Here is a 17,865-nt window from a genome sequence, read left to right as displayed (position 1 = left end):
ACTTCCCAAAATCAAATTCAGTATCAACAAATGATGAAATAAATTTGATAAGATAAACCCTTACGTGGTTTTATTAATTAAGCAATGAAAAAAATACAATGTCACGTATTTCGTAATTCATCACCGAATTTAAAGATTAGATTTGAAAATATATTGGGAATTTATTTTATTTAAAAAAAAAATATTTTAAAATGAAAAAAAATATCATTTTATCTAAATTTCATTTAATTTTCTAAAGACTTTGTAGTTCCCCCAAAGATTACGGAAATGAATCATAAAAAATTAAAAAGCAATTTTATATGACATTTCTCTATCTTATCTCAGCAAATTATCTTCTGATCTTCAAGTATTTGCTAAATAAAAATTAGTCAACAATTTAATATTTTTAAAAAAATAAAAAATTAACTGGAAATCAGGAAAAATAAATATCATAAAATTTTATCGGAAAGGTTTGTAGTAATTAAGAATTTTTACAAAAAATTCAGTGATAAGAGATTTTTATAACTCTCAGTAATGAGAAAATTTAATTTTCATAAAAATTCAACAAACAAAAATTAAAATTGGACTTTGTCTCAAATCAACAATTTAGCGCCTTTTCATAATTCCACGAAATTTGTTTCTGTGTCGAAAAAATATTTAATACTAGTCTCGTGCAACAATATTAACAACATGATAAGCCTTTCCAATAGTATCTACGATTGATAAGATAGATTCGCGCAATCGATAGGAAAAGGCATAAAAACCCCGATTAGCCATTAACGTGTCACTAGTTTTCATTTTCGGAACGGTACGAACGGATAAAAATGACAAAATTGTCTCTCTTTGCAGTTTTGTGCTGCTTCTTAGCCACAACTGCATTCGCTAACCCCATTTACGAGCCCGTGGCTTCTTTCACAAAAGAACGCGCTGATGTCAGTTATCGCCTGCCCAATAACTCGATCCCAATTAGTTACAATGTGAGATTAACCACGCGCGTGGACAAAGAAGATTTCGATTTTACGGGCGAAGTTGAAATTACGCTCAATATTACGGAGAAAACGGATAAAGTTACGATCCATCAACGTCAATTGACGATTGAGTCTTCAAATGTGTCGTGTAATGACGAAAAGGAACGAAAGGTGGAATTCACCTATGATGAGGTTACGGAACATATGGTCTTTGATTTGACAAAAGTGTATGACGTCGAAACACAATGTGTTCTTTTTATCACGTACAAGGGCAATTTGAGAACAGATAACGGCGGATTTTATCGTTCGTCCTACGTTGATGCTGAGGGAAAAACAAAGTAAGTACTTACATCACCTGATCTCGTGATTTTACCGAAAAAAAAAATATGGCAAGAGTTTTTTTTTGATGATTTTGTGTTAGTTAGACCTAAAGTAATCGAAAAATCATAAATTCAAAATTCTAGAACGATTTTTTGAGATTTCAGACATTTTTAGTGGGTTTGGGGTTTTTAAAGTACCTCTTTGGCATACCTAACGAACTTAAAAGTGCCTAGAAAAACTGAAGCTCATTTCAAAACTTTGAATTTAGTTTTTTCGACTACTTTAGGACTATGTAACTAACACAAAACTATCAAAAAATCTCATGCCATATTTTTTTTCGATAGAATTATGAAATCATGTGATATATACTTAACAATTTTTGTGTATAATATCCTTAAATGTGAACAAAGTAAATTATTTTAGATTATTTTTTTCATTTTTTACTTAAGTAACCTCAAAATAGCGGATGTAAAATTTCGAGTCTCCCATATATGATGTGTTCACAATTTTATTTATTTACTGTGTTGATTTTTGTAAATCTAAGGGAAAATACAGAATTACTTTCAATTTCATTCTTCTAAACTTGCTCTTAATTACGTCACGATTTTTTTCTAAAATGCTCACAAATCTCTTGTGTCGACAATTCGTTTAAATATTGCTTGGTTTGGATTTAATATAAACATCCAAGGCCTCAAGAGGCTTTTTTAAGGCCTATTTTAATTAATTTGCTCTACTTGAGGCCCATTGAGATAAAATAGCCCTTTTTATGAGACCCTGTGGGCTTAAAAATGAGGCCTTGCAAAATTTCAAAGAAAGTTTTTCCAAATTTATATTTTTTCGAAAAAATTGAAAAAAATTTTTTTTAAAAAATAAAAATTTGGAAAAAAAAATTTCCATGAAACTTTGCAAAGCCTCAACTTTACTTTACTTTTTCGATGGATCCAGCTTTTACAGATGATGTTGACCAATCAGCTTTCATCGTTCAGTTCATTGCTCTTTGTTTTTTTTTTTGATTATCTCTTAAAGGATTTTAAAAAGGCCTATATGTTTCTTCTAAAAAAGGCCTTAAGCTTAAGCCTTTACGAGTAAATCTGTAAAAAAATTACCCCCTATTTAAATTCAAATCAATTTTAACCTAAAAACTTTCATAGATGGCTCGCTACCACACAATTTGAGTCAACTGACGCTCGTCATGCGTTCCCCTGTTATGATGAACCCGGACTTAGAGCTACTTTTGACATTGAAATCACCCACGGAGACGAACCCTATCACGCAATTTCGAACATGGAAATCGCTGACATCGTACAAAATGGAGAGTAAGTTCCTTTCTGTAAAAAAAAAGTCACGTGATTAATTTTTATATAAAAACAGTGGAACAGCTACAACAAAATTCGCAACAACGCCCTCTGTTCAACCCTATTTGATCGCTTTCGTTGTTTCGGACTTTACATTTACCGAATTAAATGAGAAAGGCAAAGTCCCGCAAAAGCTTTTTGCTCGCCCAGAAGCTATTGATGCTAAAGAAGGAGAATATGGCGTGAAAACTGGCGTCGAAGTCCTCACTGAGCAAGAAAGATACTTTGGAATCAACTTCAAGTTGGAAAAAATGGATCAAATTTCTATTCCTGATTTCCAAGCTGGGTAATTTTTTTTAAATTTTCATTAAAAATTTCTGAAACTAATCAAAGGAACATTTTAGTGCCATGGAAAACTGGGGCTTAGTAACATACCGTGAAGAATTGCTGCTCTACAACAAAGAATATCACGCCTTGAACACAAAACGTCGCATCGCTGGCATCATTGCTCACGAATTTGCTCATCAATGGTTCGGTAACTTGGTTGCGCCCGAATGGTGGAGTTATTTGTGGTTAAACGAAGGTTTTGCCACGTTATATCAATACACAACTGTAGATACTTTGTATCCGGATTACGATGAAATGGGTTTCTTCATCTTTGAAAATTTGCAAGATGCCATGGAGTCGGATGCCTTGGAGACAAAACGCCCGATGACGCATTACGTGGAGAATCCAGTTGCTGTACGAAATTTGTTCGATGACATCGCTTATGCTAAATGTAAGTATTTGGGTTTGAGTGGTTTATCGCGGGTACTTTAGCCTTGAAAACGCTTGAAATGTCGGCTTATCACATGTGGCAACATCGAAGCCAAATTCAATGGTTTCGAATTCATTATAGATTAAGATGATAACGTCAAACGTATTTTTATTAATTTTTTGTCGTTATCTTTTGTAGCTGGAAGCGTACTTCGTATGGTTCAACATGCCATGACTGATGAATTGTTTGCCAAGGGTCTTAATGCCTATTTGGAAGAAAAGTAAGTTTTTATTAAATGTTTCTTTAGATATTTGAAACCTCAAAATTTTTTTTTAAACATAACCTCAAAATTTTTTTTAAACATAACCTCAAAATTTTTTTTAAACATAACCTCAAAATTTATTTTTAAACATAATCTCAAAAAAATTTTTTTAAACATAACCTCAAGATTTTTTTTTAACATAACCTCAAAATTTTTTTTAAACATAACCTCAAAAAATTTTTTTTAAACATAACCTCAAAATTTTTTTTTAAACATAACCTCAAAATTTTTTTTAAACATAACCTCAAAAAATTTTTTTAAACTTGACCTCAAAAATTTTTTAAACATAACCTCAAAAAAATTTTTTTAAACATAACCTCAAAATTTTTTTTTAAACATAACCTCAAATTTTTTTTAAAAATTAACCTCAAAATTTATTTTTAAACATAACCTCAAATTTTTTTAAACATAACCTCAAAATTTTTTTTTAAACATAACCTCAATTTTTTTTTTTTAAACATAACCTCAAAACTCATGACAATTTTTTCTTTCTCGACAGTTCCTTCAAAGCTGCCAATCCCGATCACTTATCTGCTGGTCTCCAAACTGCTGTAGAGGGCGCTGAGCACATCCCCAAAGAGATCACTATGAAAAAATTCATGGATTCATGGTCTACAAAAGCTGGTTATCCCTTGATCGAAGTCGAACGTACCGACGATAACAAACTCATCTTAACCCAAAAACGATTCACCTACAAAGTTGGCGACGAAACTGACGATACTTGGGTTGTTCCGATCAACATGGCTTCCGCTACGCACGCCAAATTCGACGATACCAAACCTCAATATTGGTTAACTGAAAAATCAACTACGATCGAACCTGCCAAAGAAAATCCCGCATGGACTGTTGACGACTGGATTGTCTTCAACAAACAAGAAACCGGTTACTATCGCGTTAACTACGACGAAAAACTGTGGCATCAAATTGGCGAAAAATTGAAATCAGACAAATTCGACGAAATCCATCCCTTCAATCGTGCCCAACTCGTTGATGACTTGCTCAATTTGGCACGTGCTAATATCAAAGACTACCCAAGCGTCTTCCGTCTCATGGAATACATGAAGAAAGAGATGCACTTTGTGCCATGGTCCTCTGCCAGCAGTGGTTTACGTTACCTGCAACGTCAATTACTCGGATCGCCAAGTTATGATCACTTTATGCGTTTCGTGCAAGAGATCGTGTCGCCATTGTTTGCGGAACTCACGTCGCATGATGGCGGCGAAGATGAGCGACTTTCCGATAAACATGCGCGCACAATCGCCATTGACTGGGCATGTCGCACTAATGATGCCAAATGCATCAGCGACACCAAAGATCGCGTTAAGCAAGTACTCGAGGATGACAACAAAGAAATTGAATCAGATGTTCGTTATATTGTCTATTGCAGTGGTTTACGTGAAGCGAATGAAGAGGACTTTGATAAAATGATGAAGCGTCTTGAGAAGCAACAAGATCAGGATTTACGTACAACTTACATTAATGCCTTGGGATGCCCTCAAAACTCTGAGATCCAAAAGAAATATTTGAACTCTTCGATTGCTGATGACAGTCCAGTTAAATTCCGTATTCAAGAGCGAAATCGCGTCTTGCAAGGAGTTTATGCCAGTGGTCAAACCGGTTTAGAAAACGCAATGGCGTTCGTCAAAGATCATCACAAAGAAATCCAAGCGAAATACAACCCGCCATCACCTGTCAAAACAAACGTCATTTCAATGGCGGAACGCGTAACCTCAAAGGAACTCAGTGATCAATTCACCGATCTCATGGAGGAACTCACCAAGGAGGGATATTTCACGGAAGAAGAAAAAGTAAAAGTTTTGGAGACACCCAAAGAAAATATCTTATGGTCTGAGAAACACGAGACCGAAATCAGATCCTTCTTCGTGGAATATTACAAAGATGGCGCTACCACAAATATCGTTTCCACACTTTTCCTTGGCATGTTGTTAGTCATCGGTTATTTGCTTCAATAAGGCACGCATCGACGCGCAATTTTGTGATATCAACGAGTAAATAAGAGGCATAAAATAGGAGTTTTTATCTAATAAAATCATAAATTTATCAAATATTTTTTTTATTTTATTGACGATTAACAAATATTTTTGTTCAATTGCCTTTGTATTGACACAATATCGTTATTGATTACTACTGATCAGCGATAACTGATAAAAAACCGTTTTTATGATAAGACAGGTGAGTATTACGCGATTTTAAGAGGTTTTTATGAATTTACACTTGAAATTAAGTAAAAGTTGTACTTTTTAGGTCAAGAGTTTGATGCTTGAAATGCTCTAGATAAAAAATTTAATGTACAATGTTGCTTCTTTATTTTACAAAAATTATCCCTAAGAGCTTTTGCTATTCAGATTTAAGAAGAATTTGAGTTCAATTTTTGAAATTCAGAGGGATTATTATTGTTGTTTATAAAATTGAACATTTTTAAGGCTAAATTTGAAAAAAAAGAGTATTAAATTATGAAAAATTGACTTTTGAACTTTTTTTGACTCGTTTTTAACAGAAATTTTAATATTTTTTATAAATTTTAGGTTAAGATTTGTTACAATTAATAAAAAAAAAATTTTTTTGAATTACCTAAATTTTAGGCTTAAAAGTTTGAGAAAAAATTTATAGTTTTTGAGTTAAATGTTAATTGATAAAAAAACCGCCATTTGAAAATCTTTTTCAAAAAAAATATTTTTTTTTTTAATTTTCAAAATAAGGAAAAATTTATTTGAACTTTTTGTCCCATGAAAAAATTTTGTTTTAAAAATAATGGGGCAAAATAAAAAAAAATTATTTAAAAAAAAATTTCATCAAAAATACCGTTTTTTGGCATAAAAAAATTGTTAAAAATTTTTAAAAAAAAAAATTTTAATAATTTTTATTGAAAATGATAAAATTATAAATAATTTCCTTCTTTAAAATATTTTTTAAATTTAAATAAAAAAAAATTTTTTTTTGAACTGATTTTTTCAAATTTTAGTTGTTTTTTTTGTGAAAAATTATTTAAAAATTTTTTTCAAAATTGCTCTGAAAAAATATTTCGTAAAAAGAAATTATTTTGAAATACATTAAAAATGACGAAAATTATGAATCAATTTTTCAAAAATTCATTGAATATTTGTCATTTTGTATGAAAAAGTATTTCAAAAAATTTTTTTTTTTTGATGCCCCCCCCCATTTTGAAAAAATGTTTTTGGGACAAAAAGTTCGAAATAAATTTGGAGCGGCCTAAAACGAAATAAAAAAAAAATTTCATGAAAAAAATTTCGAAAAAAAATTATTTTAAATTTCAATTTTCTGAAAAAAATAATTATTTCATCAAAAGTTAAATTTTCTCAATTTTTCAAGTAAAAATTGTTAAAAATTTTTAAAATAAAAATTTTAATAAATAAAATTCTTAAAAAAAAATCAATTAAGTTGAAAAGTTACAATTTTTATAAATTAAAAAAAAAATTTTTTCAACCAAAATTACTTTTTCGTTCAAATATTGACACAAATTTTATTTTTAGGCTTGAAATTGGTTAAAAAAATTATTTTTAAAAATTCTACATTATCTGAAATAATTTATTAAAAAATTGTAATTTTTATAAGATTTCAATCTGTTAATATTAATTTTTTTTCTAAAAATTAAAAAAAAAAAATAAGAAATTAACAGTAAACTAGCAAATTTACTTTGGCTAATTCAATTTTTTAAAAATCAATTTGCATAAAATTTTTAAAGTTTTTAAAATTTTTAAAAAATAATTTTTCTGAATTTTTATGATTAAATCGAATATAAATTATTCAAGAAATTGCTAAATTCCTTTTGAAAAAAAATGTCAAGTGTTAATATCTCTTGTAATGTGGTGCAATTCCACAAACAATGAATGATCGAAGTCCCATCAGCCATGTAACCATCGATAAGATAAAGTCTGAAAGTAATAAAAAAAATCATCCATCACTCACCTGAACACAAAAAAAATTCAGTTCCATTCCGACGTTCGATCTGTTCGGATGCAAAATTAATAAAAAATGTTAAAATCAATTATTTTTATTTCTCTTTTCGCGTTTTTACACGCTGAAACCCCTTTTTCGACGTTACCTGTGCCAATTTCCACAGCACTCGATGACCAACATTCCTATCGCTTGCCGAACAATACGAAGCCCATCAACTACGAAGTGCATCTCACGACAAATATCGACAAAGGAGACTTTGAGTTCGATGGTCGGGTTGTCATTACGTTGGAAGCACTTGAGGAAACGGACAACATTACGATCCATTATCGGCAAGTAACGATCCAAGATGTTCAAGTTAAGGACAGTTCGGGAAAAGAAGTGAAAATTAGTGGGTTGCCGATGTACGACGATGTGACGGAACATTATGTGGTTTTTGTCGATAAATTGTCGAAAGGGTCGCAGTATAAAATGACGATTGATTATAATGCGACACTGAGAGACGATCTTGCTGGTTTTCATAAATCTTCTTACAAGAATGAGGAGGGAGAGACAGTGTAAGTTTTTTAAGCTGCAAAAATTTTTTAAGTCAAAATTTAATGATTTTTTAGCAAAACGTTAAGTCATTTTCGACCAAATTTTAATTTTTTTATATTTTCATTTTTAAATTAAAATTTTTTAATTAAAATTATTTTTAAAACAAAAAAAAAATATTGAAATTTGGTCGAAAAGTCAATAACTTATTAATTTTTGACTTAGAATCGAAAACTTAAGCTTAAGTCAAGAAAATATTTTGACTTATTTTTCTTAAGTTGGAATTAAATGTCAAATATTTTAGAACTTTGACTAAATTTCAAGAAAAAATTTTTTTTTAGAAAATTTTAAGAAAGTTTAAAAAAATAATAATAAAGTTAAGCTTAACTTAATTAAGACACTTAAGCTTAAGTCATAAATCAAAAATTTAATACTTTTGACTTAATAATTTTTTTTCAAGCTTTTCAAACAGAAATAATATTTTTTGTCAAAAATTTGATCTAAAATTTCAGAACTTTTTGATTCTTTACTTATTTTTGAACTAAAGCTGAAGTAAAAAAAAAATTCTTTTTTACTCTATAAGCTTTTGACTTAAGCTTGAGTTTAAGGATAAGTCAAATTTAAGTTAAAGTTAAGTTAAGTAAATTTTTTAAATATTTTTTTACCAAATTGCAAGATAAAAAATTTAATTTATTTAAGAATAAAAAAAAATTATAAAACTAATTGAGATTTAAAGTTATTTTGACTTAAGTCAAACTTAATTAACTTAAAATATTTTTTTAATTTTTTTTTTTTAATTTTTCAAACAAAAATAACCAAATTTGAGCTTCGAATGGTCGTAAAGTCCAAAACTTAATTAATTTGACTTATTCATAAACTGAAGCTTCAGAAATTTTTTAATTAAATTTTAAACTTAAGCTCATTAAGTCTTAAGTTTTGTGCTTAAGTCATAACTTATCCTTGCCTTAAAAAAATTTTTAAGAAATTTTAAAACTTTTACTTGATTTTTTATGAATAGATGGCAAGCTGGCACCCATTTCGAGCCTCATAACGCTCGTCATGGCTTCCCATGTTACGATGAACCCGCATTGAGAGCTACTTTTGACATTTCCATCACTCATGCGAGCACTTATCACGCAGTTTCCAACATGCCTGTGAAAGAAATCAAAAAGGAAACAGAGTAAGAATAATTTTTATCCCTAAAATTTTTTACCTAATTTGATTTTTTTCAGTGACATGGTTACAACCGTTTTCGAACAAACAATTCCAATCCAAACCTATTTAATCGCTTTTGTCGTTTCTGACTTTTCTTACGTCTCCTTTAACAAATCCGACGGCATCCCTTACCAACTTTTCGCTAAACCCTCCGCGATTCGTCATGGCGAAGGAGATTTCGGATTAATTGCCGGCGAACGAATCCTCATGAATCAAGAGCAGTATTTCGCTACCAAATACGCGCTTCCCAAAATGTCACAAATTGCGATGCCCGACTTTGGAGCTGGCGCCATGGAAAATTACGGAATTGTCATCTACGCCCAAAGTTTGCTGCTTTACGACGAAACTGAGGCAGATGTCGATCAAAAGCACGCCGTTGGTCACATTATCGCGCACGAATTCGCCCATCAGTGGTTCGGAAATCACGTGGCGCCCAAATGGTGGAGTTATTTGTGGTTAAACGAGGGATTTGCGACACTTTATGCTGCTCATACGATGTCGCTCGTTTATCCAGAGTTCAGAGATATTGATTTGTTTGTGTTGAGTAATTTGCAGCAATCGGCGATGAGAGCAGATGCGACAGGAGTTTCGAGACCAATGACGTTCTACGTGGAGAATCATCAAGGCATTAGGAATCTTTTTGATGACATTTCGTACTCGAAAGGTGAGTTTTTCTGAGAAATTAATTTTTTTTTAGGTCAAAATAAATTCTTTGCAGTCTACTGATAAGATTGTTGAGTAATTAGATATCAGTTAATCCTATCTTATCAGTGTTATTTAATAATATTAATTGATAATTGTGCAAAATTTATCGAACAAAGACCTTTTGTTGTTATTTTTTGCAAATAAAAATTAAATACGTCGAGATTTTTTGAACGAAAAATAATATGAGAGATAAGTTTTGTAAGAAAAAGTTACAGTTTTCTTAAAATCTAATGAAAAATATTGAAATGTCAATTCAAAAAATGACCGTTAAAATTTGAAATTCGCTTTTTTTCTAATTCAAACCTAATTTTTTTTAACAAAATTTTATTTTCATAAGAGAAATTTTTATATTTTTTTATGAATAACATTTTGAAAATTACTTTTTAGTAAAATTTATTTTAATAATTTTGTATTATTTGGCATGATTTAACCAAAAACCGTAAATGTCAATTAAAAAAAATTAAAATTTAAAAATTGCTTTTTTGCTAATTCAATCTAAAAAATCTTTCAAAAATTTATTTATTTTAAATAAATATTTTGAACAAAAAAAAATTATGTTTCTTGATATTTTAAACAAAAAAATAATTTTATGTAGGAAAATTTTGAAATTTAATTAAAATTATTAAATTTTTTAATTGAGTTTTTTACTGAAAATATTTAAATTTCCTATAAAAATTAATTCTAAGCGTAATTTTTATATTGATTAAAAAAATAAAAATTTTTGATAAATATTTTTGAATTAAAAAATTCGTAAATATCAATTCTTAAAATTTCAGTTAAAAATTTGAAAATCGCATATTTGCTAATTCAATAAAAAAAAATTAATTAATTTTTAACTTTTTTAAAATAAAGCTTAAATTAAAAAAATAAATTAAATAAAATTTATTTAAATAAAGTTTAACCAAAAAATTGGCAAGTAAAAAATTTGAAAATCGCATTTTTGCTAATTTAATAAAAAAAATTAATCACCTAATTTTTAACTTTTGTGAAAAAAAATTTTTTTTTTTTTTAATTTTTTAAATAAATAAAATTTTAACTTTTTAATTAAAATAAATTAAATTAAATAAAAAAAATTAAAATTTATTAAAAAATTGACATTTGAAAATTTTAAAATCGCTTTTTCGCTAATTCAAATGATTTTATAATTTAATTTTATATGAAAAACTGCAAACAACTTTAAAAAAAATAATTTTAATATTTGAAATTTACTTACAGCTGCCTGCGTTTTACGAATGTTCCAACATACCTTGACCGAAGAAACCTGGCGAAAGGGCTTGAAATATTACTTAGAAGACATGTAAGTCTCAAATTTTCTTTTTCCCCTCTTTTTCATCAAAAATTCTCATTTTAGGAAATTCAAAGCTGCTGATTCCGACGACTTCGCACGAAACCTCCAAAAAGCCGCCGACGAGGACAAATTCGAACTTGTCACAATGAAAGCAATGGTCGACTCTTGGACCAAACAAGGCGGTTTTCCCATCGTTTTTGTCAACAGAACCGGAAATACTGTCACTTTAACACAGCAAAAGTACATCCAACAAACACGTGCCAACGATATTTTCCTGATTCCAATTAGTTTCGCCACAAAATCGCATCCTAACTTCACCGATACCTCACCCGTTGCCTTCATGTTGGTCGAAAAACTTTCCTTCAAGAATGATACTTACCATAAATTCGCGGAAAATGACTGGATGGTCTTCAATGTGCAAGAAACTGGCTACTACAGAGTCAATTACGACGAAAATTTGTGGCACCTGATCGCGGAAAAGCTCGATTCGGAGACTTTTGAGGACATTCACGTGATAAATCGCGCTCAAATTATCGATGACGTGCTAAATTTGGCGAAAAATGACATGGTCAAGTACGAAATTGTCTTCCATGTGTTGCAATATCTCGAGAGGGAAGTTGATTTCTTGCCTTGGTCTTCCGCTAACAATGGCTTGAGTTATTTGAACCGCATGATGACGGGATCGGATCATTATGGCAACTTCCAAAAGTACATGGCGAAGCTCGTTGGACCGCTTTATGAGACGTTGGGAAGTCATGATCTCGGAACGAAAGACGATTTGAGCGATAAAAAGGCGCGATCCATTGCTCTGAACTGGGCTTGTCTCAGTGGCGAGGAAAAATGCATCAAAGACACAAAAGCACGCGTTGATAAAGTTTTAGAAGATCCCGAAGTTGAAATTGAGGCAAATATCCGTTCCGCTATTTATTGCAACGGATTGCGACAAGCGACGCAAGAAACCTTCGATAATGCCCAAAAACGCTTGAAAGCCACGACAGACACGAATTCCCGAAGAACATTAATAAACGGCATGGGATGCATCGTCGACGCAAAGTTACATCAACAAAACTTGCAATTAACGTTAGACGCGGAAACTTACACAAAAGCGGAAAAAACTCGCGTTCTTCAAGCAATTTACACAAGTGGCGGACGAGATGGCGTCGAAGCTGTTATTGACTTTTTCAGCGTTGATTTTAAAGAAATTGACGATTTGTATGGAGAAAACACAGTTCGCAACAATATTTTCTGGATCGCGCCTTATGTGACGTCAAAAAATGTGTTTGGTAAATTTGAAAAGTTGGTTGATCAAATGATAGAAGAGAAAATTTTGGCAGCTAGTGAGAAAGAGACGATACTGGAAGATCCGAATGCGAATATGAAATGGCTTGAAGAGAATAATGAGGAAATTGGGGTGTTTTTCAAGGGATATTTTGGCAATGGAGCTACGGGATTAATGATTTCTTCGAGTATTTTGGTGTTTTTGGGAGTTGTTTTGCAAATTTTTATGCATTAATTTTATTGGATAAATTTACTCAAAAAACCTTGAAAAAAAACCTTCAAAAAAATTGAAAAGTTTTTTTGAAGAAATAAAATATTTTGCTTTCTTTTAAGAAATTTTTGAACTTATTTCTTTCATCAAATATAATTTTTTTAATAAATTATAAATTTTATATCTTTTTTAATTTTTCACAGATTAAAATAGCAAATTATGCTTTTACAGATATAAAAGTCTTATCTATGAAAATTTAAAAAAAATTATATTTTTTCTAAAAAAATGTCTTTTGTGTAAAATTTTTAATAATTTTGACGACTTAAATTTTACAAAATCATGAAAAAAGTTATTAAATTATTTTTTTAATAATTTGGGTTTTATAGAGCCGCTCTAAATGTTTTTCTATTTCAACAAGTCGAAAGCCAAATGTGAAAAAAAAGTTGACAATTTCATAAAAGTTTACCATTTTTTTTAATTTCTCCATATTTTTTCAAAAAATTTTCAAATTTTTTGAAAAATATTTTAGATTTTCAAGAATAAATATTTTTATTGAAAAATGGAATTTACAATAATTTACTTCTATAAAAATATTTTCAAAAAAAAATAATTTTTATAAATTTTTGACAGTTATTTTTTTGAAATATTTTTGAGTGACTAAAAATTATTTAAATGAAAACATTTTGTATGAAAAAGTATTTCAAAATTTTTTATTTTATTTTGCCTCCAGTTTGAAAAAAATCTTTTGGGGAAAAAACATCGAAAAAAAATTTAGAACGGTAAATATTTAACAAAAAAAATTGAGGGACTAAAAATTATTCAACCGCCAAAAATGCGCCTTGAAATTTGAACAACATTTTGTAAAATTCGCCATATATTAAATTTTTTTTTATTTTTAAAAAGGCATTTATGTCGATTTATTTTAAAATATTTTTTAAGTTATTTTGAGCATCATAATTTTTAGTTTAACTTTTTTTGAATCAAAAAAAAAAAATAGCATCAGTTATGATTGAACTTGAGGAAAGTATAAATATTTTTTTCTGTAATAATTTTTACGTTTTTAAAAATTTTCAATTTTTTTATAAAATTTTTCTAACATTTTTTTTTTTAAATAAAGAAGTAGGTACTTGAAATTTTTAAATTATAAATTAATCATATTTTTGAGTTAAATGTATTTAAAAACTTTTAAAAAACGACTTTAATTTTTACTAGTTATAATAATTTTAAGTCATTTGTTTGCCTTTTAAATTAAATTATCAAGAAATTTTGGTAGAAAAAAATGGCTCATCGAAGAAACCACGATATATTGGGAAGATGAAAGAAGAAATCTATCGAGAGAAATTTTTAATCTGAATGGGCCCAATCACTGTGTGTTTCTCGTTTTTTTATTTTTCGTTTCATGCTTCTTGTTTCATCCTGTGATCACTCTAACCAAATAAAACACTCCAACTGAGCCTGAGGGAGGACTGTGATATATTCAATGGTAACGGATTAAATGGCGCACGACCAACAAAATTGAAATGTGAAAGAAAAGATGAGGTTTTTTAAGCTTAATGGTTTTTCCACCAACTACAATGATGTAATCTTAATTTGATGAAATAAAAAAATATATAAATAAAATAAATTGCCCATATCTAGAACAACTTAGGGTGATGATTTTTGGAAGTACCAATAAAGGAATTGATCCTTTTTGAATTCCGACAGTTCTCAGGATATTTTCTTATTTCAAACAGAAATCAGTCACTAAAATAGTCACTCATTCCCCCTAAAAATAATTCAAAAAATCCGTTACCTTTCCCCGTTTTCTCCTATTTCACGAACCATTGAGTTCCAACTCCAAACAAAATCCCTCAATGAGTTCCTTCCCCTCACAATACTCACCTGTCCCCCTTGTGAGCGCCTGCGTCAAATATGCAACACGTTAACTCTACTCCGCTAAACATTAAAAAATACACATTTTAAACTAGCATTCGTTCCGTTCTTCCTGCCAAACCAACTATTCGAGTCAGTTATCGTCGTCCATTCATTTTGTATGGTTTAAGATTTCTTGTCTCTGGGCTAAAACTTGTACTTATCACATTAATAGTGAATGAAATAAAAAAATAAAATACTTGAAAAAAAAACTTAAATTATTAAAAAATAAAAAAAATGACAAAAAATAAAAATTGTTAAAAAATTTATGTTGAATGATAATCACAATAATAATCATAGAATAGAAAAATATTAATGTGCTTCAACAAGTGCTGTTAGTGTTTAAAAATTAAAAAAAAATAAATAATTTATTATTTAAAAGGAAATACAAAAAAAAATCCTCACGTGTGTTTAATATAATTAAAAATATTTATAAGGTGATTTTTTCCGTTATTTACACAAAAAAAATCAAACACGAAAATGAGGGACAAACCATTTTTCTCGCATGCCTCACAAATAAAAATTAATGTTTAACGAGCGGAGCAACAACTTTCGAAACTCTTCAAGAATTCGAGTATTTTTGGTTGCTTTCATGTTACAAGAAAGCACGTGCCATTAAAATTACTTATTCATCATTGAGTTAACGAAAGTTTGTTGTTGTGGTTTTTTCAAAGAATTCGAAAATTTAAAGTTTCTCGTGAGCTCACGAGAGAATAAAATAAAAATCTTGTAATAAAAGTTTCTTGTCTTGTCTAAAAATTTCAAATATGCAGAACATGCATAAATATTCCCCATCCCCGAAAAAAAAATTGTCAAATTTTGCTTGAGAATGTGTCAGTGATATCATAATGTAATCATAACTTTATCCGAGTTGCTTTTAAAAAATTAAGCTGATTAAGGCGAAAAAAAATTTTTTAATAAAACTTTGAATTTGAATTTGATACGAAAATCCTTTTGTTTATTCGAGAGATGCGACCTAGTTCCATCTTGATCCTATTTCACAAAAAAAAAGCCACAAAAATCAGCAATAAATTTTCCGTAGCAACTTCACTAACAAGGGAAAATGCATCGAGACACCGGAGTGATATGCATATATGAAAAATTCCATTCATCTCTCACTCACTCTCATCTCTCGGTGTGCATTTATGAAATTTATTTTGCATGAAATCCCATCCATGAAAAATAAACACATAGACACGGAGCGATGTGATATACAGTTGGCATTTTGCAGTTTCCTCCGTCTTTCTACCCTCTCTCAATCTCTATTATTATGACGATATATGGCGAAAAAGCAACAATAATAAATTTCCACACTTTACTTGGAACAATGATATGCATGTCGGTTGCGAGAGTGCAACAGTCTCGGGTATAAATATATGGCATCCGAGACACAAACAAACAATCACATGCTTAAATGAAGAGACAGCAAGTTTGTGTGGTGAAATAGTTGATGCACAGAGAGAAGATTTTGTTCGGAAGGAATTTGATTAGAAATTTTTGATTGATTTTTTTGTTATTTAAATTTGGGGATTTTTGGAGATTTGATTTGTATTTTGTTTAAAATTGAAAATCAGTAAATTTTTTTTTGTTTCTCAAGAATTATTTTTTTTTTAATCTTTTGAATAAATTTTTTTTTAATATTAATTTTTTATTAAACATAATTTTAATTTATTTATAATTAAAAATGTAAAAATTTGACATGTTTTGGAATTTTGATGAAAAATATTCATTTAATTGAGGGAAATGCATTTCAATTTTTGAATGTATATAATTTGTAAATTATTTATTATAAAATACTATCTATGAAACATTCAATATTTTTCTTTTAAGTTCAATTTTTTTAAACTTTGGTTAATTTTTTTAATAATTTATTATTTTTAATTATTTATTAAGGCGATACACTTGTTTATTTTTTTTTAAATCTCTTTCGATTTTGACGAAAAAAATTAAATAAAAATTTAATAATATTGACAAAATTAAAACTAAAAATAGTAAAAAAAATAATTAAATAAAGAAAATAAATAAAAAAAAATAAATTTTAGTTTAAATTAAAAATTATAATTCAATTAATTATTTTTTTTACAATTTTTTATTTATAACCTTAACCAATTATCTTATCAATTTTCAGGAACCTTAAAAATTTTTAAAAATAAAAATAATTTTTAATTAGTCTTTAATTTTTCACGAATTACATGCAAATGTATAAAATTTGACATATTTAGGAATTTTGGAAAATAATTATTTTATATTTTATTATTTTATTTTAATTCTATTTTTATAATTTTTGGTAAAAAATATTAAATTAAAGAAAACATTTTTCTCATATTTTACTATTTTACTTTTTTTACTTTTTTTTAAATTTAATTTTTTTAAGTTAAAATTTATTTTTAATGATTTATTAAGGCGATTAAATTTACTTTTTTGATTTTTTTGAAATTACCCTCGAATATTTTTAAAGATTTAATAATTTTGACATTTTTAAAAAATATATGATGAAAAAAATAAAATAATAAAAAAAATAATAATAAATTTTAATTTAATTTAAAAACAAATGAATAAAAAATTAGAATTTAAAAAATAAATAAATAATTTTAATTTAATTTAATTAATTTATATTATTGTTTTTAATTTTTTTATATTTTTTTAAATGGCAAACCTTTTCTTTTTATTTTTTTTTATAAATATTTTGTAAAAATAAATCATCTTTAAAATACAAATTAAAATATTAAAAAAACAAATGAAAATTAAAAAAAATAATGAATAAATTAATTTTATTGCTTTAAATATTTTTATTTAATTTTAAAATTAAATTATTATCAGAAAAATTTTTCTCCCGGAAACTTTCATAATAAAATCTCCTTTTTAAGTGTCAACCATAGAAAAGAGGTATGAAAATCTGACGTGTGTTTTCATGACAATTTTCTACCTAAACCTCATCATGAACATCAACAAGTAAGCAAATAGAGTCAAACACTCAAACACACAGAAAAACAGACAAAAAAAAGTTTCAACAATCGAGAATCAAAATATAATAACAGATTATAATTCAAAGTTTGTGCAAAAGCTTAATTTTCATAATTCCCTCAGAATTCGCTTCTTACCTTCTTGACATTCGTTGAAGGAAGGAAAAATAGGTTGTCCCATT

General features: G+C 28.3%; 2 protein-coding genes across 2 annotated transcripts; both read left to right on the top strand.

Annotated features, from left to right (window-relative positions):
- Positions 1-782: 782 nt before the first annotated feature.
- On the top strand, positions 783-5,710 carry LOC134833252 (aminopeptidase N-like). Its single transcript, XM_063847513.1, has 6 exons — positions 783-1,285; positions 2,420-2,584; positions 2,640-2,909; positions 2,968-3,341; positions 3,519-3,600; positions 4,142-5,710. The coding sequence occupies exons 1-6, from the start codon at positions 804-806 to the stop codon at positions 5,613-5,615; spliced, it is 2,847 nt and encodes a 948-aa protein (XP_063703583.1). The 5' UTR covers positions 783-803; the 3' UTR covers positions 5,616-5,710.
- Positions 5,711-7,507: 1,797 nt separating this feature from the next.
- Positions 7,508-12,833, top strand: LOC134835237 (aminopeptidase N-like). The gene is made up of 6 exons (XM_063850106.1): positions 7,508-7,562; positions 7,745-8,135; positions 9,131-9,292; positions 9,345-9,991; positions 11,248-11,329; positions 11,384-12,833. Exons 1-6 carry the CDS (start codon positions 7,508-7,510, stop codon positions 12,831-12,833), a joined length of 2,787 nt encoding a protein of 928 aa, XP_063706176.1.
- The last annotated feature ends 5,032 nt before the right edge of the window (positions 12,834-17,865 follow it).

Source organism: Culicoides brevitarsis, chromosome 3, assembly GCF_036172545.1.
Source record: "Culicoides brevitarsis isolate CSIRO-B50_1 chromosome 3, AGI_CSIRO_Cbre_v1, whole genome shotgun sequence".
In the NCBI taxonomy this organism is placed as follows: Eukaryota; Metazoa; Arthropoda; class Insecta; order Diptera; family Ceratopogonidae; genus Culicoides; species Culicoides brevitarsis.
This window is presented reverse-complemented; position numbering and strand designations above follow the sequence as displayed.